At 44.2% G+C, this 9702-nt stretch overlaps 1 protein-coding gene across 1 annotated transcript; it reads right to left on the bottom strand.

The window, feature by feature from the left end:
• Window positions 1–271: 271 nt before the first annotated feature.
• Window positions 272–9491, bottom strand: LOC131687716 (uncharacterized). Its single transcript, XM_058971811.1, has 4 exons — window positions 8343–9491; window positions 7592–8193; window positions 6962–7505; window positions 272–928 (listed from the first exon to the last, which is right to left on the bottom strand). Exons 1-4 carry the CDS (start codon window positions 9489–9491, stop codon window positions 272–274), a joined length of 2952 nt encoding a protein of 983 aa, XP_058827794.1.
• Window positions 9492–9702: the final 211 nt, after the last annotated feature.

Raw genomic sequence — 9702 nt, 5'->3', positions numbered from 1 at the left:
CTAACAAACTCTTCAATATCTCGATCCATGCCTGGCCACCATAAGCCTTGTCTCAGAAAATTTTTCATGGTGGACATACCCGGATGACTACGGTGTGCCAACCGTAAGGCTCGGCCACGTAATGATGATGGTAAAACCATTTTCTCACGTTTCATCAAAAGATTCGCTTGCAAATTCAAATCCCCTTGGAATGCCTGGTAATTAGCGATATGAGCGGGCCATTTTTCTTTCTTATCAATCCACTGAATGACGGTTTGAAGTTCGTCATCAATTAGCAATTTTTTTTTTGGACTTCAGCATTCGTTAGTGCCAACATGTGTTCGTTGATTATATCAGGCTTGGCCGTGACGGCAAACAACTCATGAGGTTCTTTCTCCATACCGAATTGTAGACATTTTCGTTTGGTACCGATCCTAGAGGCTGCGTCGGCAATATTGTCCTTCCCGGCAACGTGTTCGAATTTATAAGAGAAATGGTCCATTCGTAGCATCCAACCCTCGGCTCTCGACAAAATTCTTTTGCCTACGTCTTTACGATGACTCTTCGTCATGAACATAAGCGCTTCACTGTCTGACCGAAGAACAAAATTCCGACCCAATAGGTAGTAAGAGAACTTCTCCATTGCCCAAACGATTGCCAGCGCCTCTCGATGTAACTGTGGGTAACGACACTCTGTGGCTGTCAGGCTTTTGGAAGCACACGCAATTATCCGATGCTCGTCATCTTCTTTTCCTTCTTGGACCAAGATCGCTCCTAGTCCCCAAGGCGATGCATCGGTATAAAGGATTGTCTGATCGTCTTCATTAAAATATCCCCTTTTCACCAAATCGTTTTCAACCGCGTTCTTGAGTGCCTCGAATGCTTCCTGATGTTGTATTTTCCACTCAAACTTGGTATGCTCTGCTAGAAGATCGCGCAATGGTTTAGTCTGATGAGAGAAATTTCTTGTATCTTAAAATACGTTTATTTAGGCCCAAATGCTGTAGCTTAACGAGGCCGATAATTCATTTTTTTTATATTACATGTCACATGTTAGTGGGGGAAGGGAAAGCCGTATTTAGGGGCGGCTTGCTCCCCTCTTATGTAAGTAAAGGAAAAAGGTAGGAAGTGGGATACATATTGTGTAATTGACATCGTCGTTTGCTGATTGATCATTGTGGCGGATATGCACACTTTGTTGTAGTGTTGTAGTTTCCAGCCTGTAATCGCAGGGGCGAGGGGAGGGTCGATATTTCGGATAATTATTGGCACTCTATATCATCTGCATGTGCGGTATGTCATGATGTTCTGGATAGACGGTTATCAAGAAGAGTGTGCACCGAAGACTCGTGAAGCAATGCCATATTGTAGATACAGGGATAGGTTGGTGAGATTCTACTGTGAATGAGAGAGGGTAAAATGTATTAAACTTGGACATCAATGGTTTTCAAAAAGATATAGATAAGAAAAATATAGGGGTGGTCACGGCTTGCCAGGACGTCCCGGACTGGCACATAGGGTGATCTACCTCGGACCCGAAGGGAATCTATTAGTTGGGACCTGGCAACACAGTACTCTGCGCACAGCCAAACAACATGCTCGATGTCGTGATAGCCGTTCTCACAAACACAATGATTATTTTCAGCAAGCCCTATACGACGGAGATGCGCGTCAAACGAGTAATGGTTGGACATGATCCTTGACATCGTACGAATAAAGTCCCGGTTCACATCCAACCCCTTAAACCAAGCATTCGTTGATACCTTCGGGATAATGGAATGTAGCCACCGTCCAAGATGCCCATTGCTCCATGAGGTTTGCCAACTATCGAGCGTCCTCTGACGAGAGATACTGAAAAATTCGTTGAAGCAAATTGGTCTTTCGTAAGTGTCGCCTTCTAATGCGCCCACCTTGGCTAAAGAGTCCGCCTTCTCATTGCCCGCAATAAAACAATGTGACGGGACCCAAACCAAGGTAATCTGGTAAGATTTTTCAGATAAAGCACTCAGATATTCCCGTATTTTCCCCAGGAAATACGGTGAGTGCTTTCCAGGCTTCGCCGCACGGATGGCCTCAATGGAGCTGAGACTATCCGAAACGATGAAGTAATGGTCTGAGGGCAGGGTGTCAATGATCCCGAGAGTATACTGAATGGCAGCTAATTCTGCGACGTAAATTGAAGCAGGATCATTGAGTTTGAATGAGGCAGCAAGATTTTCGTTGAAGATACCGAAGCCTGTGGACCCGTCGAGAATTGATCCGTCAGTGTAGAACATTTTGGCGCAGTCGACTTGATGGTATTTGTTATAGAAAATATTTGGGACCACTTGTGGGCGAATATGATCCGGAATTCCACAAATCTCTTCCTTCATGGATGTATCGAAAAATACAGTTGGATCAGAAGTATCTAAGAGATGAGCACGGTTGACGTTATATGTAGATGAATTGATGTTCTGTGCCATGTAATCGAAGTACAAGGACATGAATCGGGTCTGAGAATTAAGCTCGACAAGCCTTTCGCAATTTGCAATCACCAATGGGTTCAGAATATCGCATCGAATGAGCAATCGACATGAGAGGTCCCAGAATCGATTTTTCAGCGGAAGAACGCCCGCCAGCACTTCGAGACTCATCGTATGGGTCGAGTGCATGCAACCCAAGGCAATACGCAAGCAACGATACTGGATTCGCTCCAGTTTGATGAAGTGTATGTTCGCAGCGGAGCGAAAGCAGAAACATCCGTACTCCAACACTGATAATATCGTTGTTTGGTACAACCTGATTAGGTCTCCTGGATGGGCACCCCACCATGTTCCAGTTATTGTACGGAAAAAGTTGATCCTTTGTTGGCACTTCTGTTTCAGATACCTAATGTGACATCCCCAGGTACCTTTAGAGTCGAACCATACCCCGAGATATTTGAATGTTGAAGCCTGAGCAATAGTTTGATCCATTAATTGAAGCTGTAGTTGCGCTGGTTCACGCTTTCTAGAAAATACGACTAGCTCAGTTTTCTCCGTGGAGAACTCGATACCCAGTTGGAGAGCCCATGCAGACAAATTGTCCAAGGTATCTTGCAGTGGTCCTTGCAAGTCGACGGCTTTAGTACCTGTAATAGAGACCACACCGTCATCTGCAAGCTGCCTTAGCGTGCAGGAATTGACAAGACATTCGTCAATGTCATTCACGTAAAAATTGTAGAGGAGAGGGCTTAGACATGAGCCCTGGGGAAGGCCCATGTAGCTAAATCGTGATGTCGATAAATCGCCATGCGAGAAATGCATTTGTTTTTCAGACAACAGGTTTAGCAAAAAGTTATTTAAAATTGGCGAAAGACCATGCTGGTGCAACTTCTCATAAAGAATGTTGATCGAAACTGAATCGAAAGCCCCCTTAATATCCAAGAGTACTGATGCCATCTGCTCTTTGTTAGCATATGCCATTTGAATTTCTGTTGAGAGCAACGCAAGGCAATCGTTCGTCCCTTTGCCTTTGCGGAAGCCAAATTGTGTATCTGACAGTAAGCCATTTGTTTCGACCCAATTGTCGAGCCGAAACAGGATCATTTTCTCGAACAACTTCCGGATACAGGACAGCATTGCAATCGGACGATACGAATTGTGGTCGGAGGCTGGTTTTCCTGGTTTTTGGATGGCGATGACCCTCACCTGTCTCCAGTCATGTGGGACAATGTTACCCTCAAGAAACCTATTAAATAAATTCAACAAGCGTCTTTTGGCAGAGTCTGGCAGATTCTTCAATAAGTTGAATTTAATTCTATCTGGCCCCGGGGCTTTATTGTTACATGATAAGAGAGCTAGTGAGAACTCCACCATCGTAAACGGTGTTTCGTTCGCGGTATTGTAAGGCGACGCGGCGCGGTAGATTTTCTGTGCCGGGGCGGAATCCGGACAAACCTTCTTGGCGAAATCGAATATCCAACGGTTTGAATATTCCACGCTCTCGTTAGTACTGTTTCGGTTTCGCATACGTCGGGCCGTGCCCCAAAGAGTGCTCATCGATGTTTCTCTTGTTAACCCGTCGACAAACCGGCGCCAGTAACTGCGTTTCTTAGCTTTCATTAAATTTTTCATTCGCTTTTCTAATATCGCGTACACTCGATAACTAGCAACTAACCCGTCGTTCCGGAAAGTTTTATACGCGGCAGCTTTCTCCGCGTACACGTCTGAGCACTCTTTGTCCCACCACGGGTTGGGAGAACGTTTTTGGGTGTTCAGTTCGGGTACTCGTTTCGTCTGAGTTTGAATCGCGCTATCGAGAATCGAGTTGGACAAAAACTTATATTCTTCCTCCGGGGGAAGTATCTGTGTTGAATCGATAGTTTTGGATATCTCAGCAGCGTAGCTCTTCCAATCAATGTTTCGTGTGAGGTCATAGGGAACATTGATTGGTGTCGATGGTCTTGAACCAGTGGTGATTGCAATTACAATTGGTAAGTGGTCACCACCGTGGGGATCAGATATTACCTTCCACTTGCAATCTAACCGTAGTGATGTCGAGCATAAAGATATGTCCAGTGCACTTGCTTGCGCAGGTGGTCTAGGAATTCGTGTCATTTCCCCTGTGTTCAGAATTGTCATATTGAAGTTGTCACAAAGGTCTTGAATTGTCGAAGATCGATTATCGTCGTATAGACAGCCCCACCCCGTACCGTGAGAGTTAAAGTCTCCAAGAAGCAGGCGGGGCGAGGGAAGGTGTTCAATCACGTTGGAGAATCTTCGATATCCCATCATGGCCCTAGGAGGAATGTAAATAGAAGCAATGCAAAGATCTTTGCCTTTGATTGTTGTTTGACAAGCGACAACTTCAATGCCTGGCGTCGAAGGGAGGTTGATTCGATTGAAGGAGTAGCACTTTTTGATCCCTAAAAGTACCCCCCCATATGAGTCTTCTCGATCCAAGCGGATAATGTTAAAATCGTGGAAGTTGAGGTTTATATTAGAAGTTAGCCATGTTTCACATAGGGAAAATGCATCACAATGATTGTAATTTAGCAAGTGTTTTAATGAATCAATTTTGGGGATAATACTTCTGCAGTTCCACTGTAAAACAGTGATCAGATCCCTGATTCCGTCTAATAAGTTAGCCATCGAAGGATACGATCGCTGTAAGGAGGGGCCATTGTTCAGTCAACTGTTTTAAAAATGTTCTTACTGTTGGTAGAATAGCAACCAGCAAGCTTTTCATAGGATCGGTAATGTTGAAAGCTGTGAATATCCAGTCCACAATGTCAGAAAATTTAAGGAATCCCGTTTTAGGTTGAGTTTCTGACTGTAAAATTGGAGCACTTGGGATTTTTGGTGCCCCGGGGAGTGCTGGGAACTCCTGGTTGTATCTCAATTTCCCAAAACCAGGAGGTATTATCTTCGGATTTGTACCAGCACTTCCAGTTGATGAATTATTTTTATTTTGTACCCTTGTTTGGGACAACCTAGGACCCTTACGAGGAAGTTCAGGTGAGTTTTGATTAGGTCTTTTCCTAGAGTTTCCAAGCGGAGCCAAAGAATGCCCCTCGCAAGGGTCGTTAGAGGCGTTATCGTCAGTTGGCAAGAGAGCGAATGGGTTTTCGGAGATAAGTGGAACAGCTCTTTTAAGCATTTCTGCGTAAGAGCGTCTGGAGCGATCTTTGGCGGATCGCTTCAGTTTATCCGCGCGAAGTTTGTACGTTGGGCATGTCAAAAGTGCATGCGGATTCTCCCCACAGTAAACACACTTCTCAGCGGGGCTACTGCAAGTATCATCCGCATGGCGTTCCCCACATTTACCGCACCGTTGCTTGTTGCTACAGTAGGTGGCCGTGTGACCTAGCTGCTTGCAATTGGAACAATTCATGACCCGCGGTACAAACAGGCGTACAGGTAGACGAGCTCCTCCCACTTCAACGTAGCTCGGAAGTGCAGATCCGGCGAAGGTTACGCGAAACGAGTCTGATGGATAGTAATTACCATCTTCGATGGACTTTGAGTGCAATTGCTTGCACTCCAAAATCTTAACTGATTGAAGGTTAGGGTCCTTAAAGCGGCCAGCCCCATCATTCATCAGATCATCGACAGTTAGACCCGCATCACTTACCACACCGTCGATCTCCACATCACGAGAAGGGATGTAGACGCGATACTCCAGCGTAAAGAGGCTATTGCTAACGATATCATTGGCCTGTTTCAAGTCGGTAACGACTACGCGCAGTTTGTCTGACTGAACCTTTTTAATCTCGGTTACGGCCGAGTAACGTTTTGTCAGCTCCCGTGCAACAGTTATGCTGTTTAACGTTTTATTTTTGGGCCGAAAGTATACCACCCAAGGACCAGCGGATCCATCCTGGTAAACCTTGACTCGGGGGGGGCTGTGAGACATTGGGGGAAAGTGGGGGAAGTGGATCGACCATAACATTATCTGTCTCAGTATCAGATATACGTTCTTCTTCTTCATAATATTCCTCTTCGGAGGGTGATCCTTCTGTTTGTTCCATTTTGTTGCGGGAGCAACACGCTCGACCGCACTGTTTAACTTAAATCAAAATAAAAAATCAAAAGCAATAAAAAGAAAAAAATCGATAAGAAAAGTAAAAAACGAAACACTTCACCAGTTGGTTCCTGACGAGCTGGTAGGTGAATTGATCCTTCGTTTGTTTTATCCGTCACCCGCGTGACCTTCACACATTAGAGCTGATATAGCTCGCCTAAACAAAGCCGTCTTTCAGGCAAGAAAAATGTTTAGTAACGCACTTCACTGCACTACTTTAACTGATATCGCAGGTAACAATTATCACTCGCGGGACTGTTTATTAGTAATGCTTTACTGCAGCCTCTGCCACAGCAAGCACCTTCGTACCACCGAAAAAACTAAACCACACCGGAGAGAACAAAAAGCACTTGTTTCCCGGTACAAAGTTGGGTTACGAATGAGAGAAATTTCTTATGAAAGGGCTTATGTAGGTGAGCATTCCCAAAAAACTGCGAACTTCAGATGCATCCTTAGGTTTTTCAAACAATGCAATATCCGAAATTTTTTTCGTCGTTGGTGATATTCCGCTGCCATCAATGGTAAACCCAAGAAAATCTACAGTACTCTGATCATACACCGATTTCTCTTCGTTGACTGTGAGATTATTATCAACTAGTACTTTCTGTACCTCGGCTACATGTTGTTGTAACTCCAAAATAGTATTCCCAAACACCAATATGTCGTCTAGGTAAACGATAACATGTTTACATTTTATCAGTAGCTTTTCCATCACGCGTTGAAAAAGTTCAGGCGCGCATGACAATCCGAACGGTAATCTTCTGAAACGCATCAACCCGTTGGCAGTCATAAAAGTCGTAAAATGATGAACTTCTTCGTGTAATTCAACGTGAAAATAAGCGTCCTTCAAATCTAGTTTGGTGAAAAACAACGTTCCGTTAGGAATTTCCGTCCAAATTTTGTCCAGCGATGGCATTGGATGCGGCTCACGAATGATCGCCTTATTTACCTCCCGGTAGTCAACGACGATTCGAAAATCGGTACTAACACCAACGGTGAAACACATGTTATAATATCATGCTCTTTGTCTGCCCTTTCAATGATACCTCTGACCTCCATAACTCTCAACCTTTCGTTGATGGCACTCTCGAATGCCTTTGGGATGTTATACCGGATGATTTGCTTCGCCGAAACTGAGTCATCCACCTTAAACTTCAAAGGAGCTATCGGCATTTTTGGAAACTCGAGCGGTTCTGTCACCTCGATGTCAAGCATCTTGGGTTCAAGCCTTGTGTCAGAGATCGAGCAGATTATTTCATTTGCATCAGTTCTCCGGCGATATTCTGGAGTCGCATCTTGCCCGCCAATTCGAATCAAATTCATTTTGAATGCCGTGTCGTAGCTAAGCAACGATAACCTAGCTCCTTTAACCACAAAAAATTTCGCAAGATGCAATGGCCGACTGTTCACACCAATGAAAGCTTTGAACGAACATTCCACTTCCAGTGGTTGCTGGTTCGCGTAGCTAAGCAAAATTTCCTCAAGATGTGGCATTATTTCCTGAATAACGGAACGGCAATTTCGTTTAATCTTTTGCCAACCGATTGTTGTAATGGTGTTGACAGTAGCTCCCGAATCCACAAGGAATTCTAAATGTTCAGTCCCAATCATGCAACTAACAAGTCGTGGATCTTGCTCCCTTCGTAGAGGGTTCATACCGCCAGTTATTAACTGCAAGGATTGATTTAAAAATAAAAAAAAACATGAATAAAAATGCCTTTCGCATTTCTTTTTGTATATTTCCATTTACGCGATCAGCAAAGCAATGTTGTTAAACAACTGATCTACCAACTTAAAATTAATATATGAAATCACTGTACCTGATTAATTTTCCCAGACTCATCTTTATCCATAAAACTGCGATAAGGACGTTCCCGTTGTCCTTGATTGGTACGACTGTTTGATGAGAAACAAAATTCGGCAAAATGCCCTTCTTTACCACAGGCATAACACTTCACTCGAAAGGCCATACATTCCTTGGGTCCGTGAACCCGTCCACACTTCGAGCAGTTCTGCCTGTGAGTGTAATAACGACCTGCACGACCACGTGTGCTCTCACCTCGATAACGGGAATTCTTATAATCAGCCCACCAACGCGATCTATGATTAAAACCTTGGCGCTCTGGACCATAAGAAAACTTTTGACCAAGTACTGCGTTGATCGGTTTTACTACTCTACTATCATCCAGTTGCTGTTCTACGGAACAGTAGCTGCTTTCGACCTTCACCGCCTGCTTAGCCTCATCTGTTTCCATCCGCATATAATCAAGGTGTCTACCGTGGGTCATAATCTTCTCTAGATTGTTACTGAATACATCACTCATTTCGTAAAGCTTTTGCGCAATTTCCGGTACCGAACGTCTAAGCAATGCTTGCATGAGTTCTTCTTTCGACTGATCCAGCTCGAATTCACAAAACTTCGCTTGAGTCTCCAATCGCAAAACCCAATCGACGAACGGTTCCGTGTCCCCCATTCTCATCTCGCGAAATTTCATTCGTTCCTTCGTATAATCGCACGTCTGATCGAAGTACTTATTCAGTGCATATATTGTAGCAGTGTAAATATTGTCCGTGTCGCTCGCAGGAAGCTTTTCTTGTAGTTCGATTACACTTAGTAAATAATTACCAGCAAAAATCTTCATTCCGGCTAGCTGCATTTCAGGTCCAACGGGTTCCTTGCAAGCAAAAATTCGCTCAAACTGATTCCGAAACCGAATCCACTCAGCCTTGCGTTTGTTGAGTGGCAAATTTTCCTCGAACGGTTTTAACAGCCAAGAGCCTGAAAGCCACTTCGCAGTTGATTTTCCTCGCACTTCCATCCGCTTAGAATTTTCGCTATATAAATCATCCGACACTGAAAACTCCTCTGTCGCAGCGGCTTTTTCTAAATGGTCTTCTTTCTCAGCACTCTCGACTTCCGAACTAGATTCGATAGATGACAAATCCGTTTCATACCACAATCCACTCATTTTTTCCAAATTTTCCAATCGATCAGTAGATTAATGAATTTCCGCAACTAGAGGGAACAAATAGACTTTTACAAATGGCTGCTTACTTGCGATCTCAGTATTCTTTGCGACTCTACTCACATATACCATTTCATCGGCGTGCAGTGTTTGTTCGGCTGTCACGGCCAAACTGTTTTGTCTGCCAGAGGTTGGACATTCGTCGAACCAAACA

This window comes from Topomyia yanbarensis, chromosome 3 (genome assembly GCF_030247195.1).
Source record: "Topomyia yanbarensis strain Yona2022 chromosome 3, ASM3024719v1, whole genome shotgun sequence".
NCBI lineage: Eukaryota > Metazoa > Arthropoda > Insecta > Diptera > Culicidae > Topomyia > Topomyia yanbarensis.
The sequence above is the reverse complement of the archived record's forward strand: the minus strand, read 5'-3'. Positions and strand labels throughout refer to the sequence as shown.

What these genes read in the sequence shown, in the direction of transcription:
- LOC131687716 (XM_058971811.1), bottom strand. Translation starts at nt 9,491, where the DNA reads ATGAGTGGATTGTGGTATGAAACGGATTTGTCATCTATCGAATCTAGT. An exon ending in AGTCTGGGAAAATTAATCAG is followed by an intron (nt 8,194 to 8,342) that starts GTACAGTGATTT and finishes CAATCCTTGCAG; the next exon opens with TTAATAACTGGCGGTATGAA. An exon ending in AACCTAAGGATGCATCTGAA is followed by an intron (nt 929 to 6,961) that starts GTTCGCAGTTTT and finishes TTCTCTCATCAG; the next exon opens with ACTAAACCATTGCGCGATCT.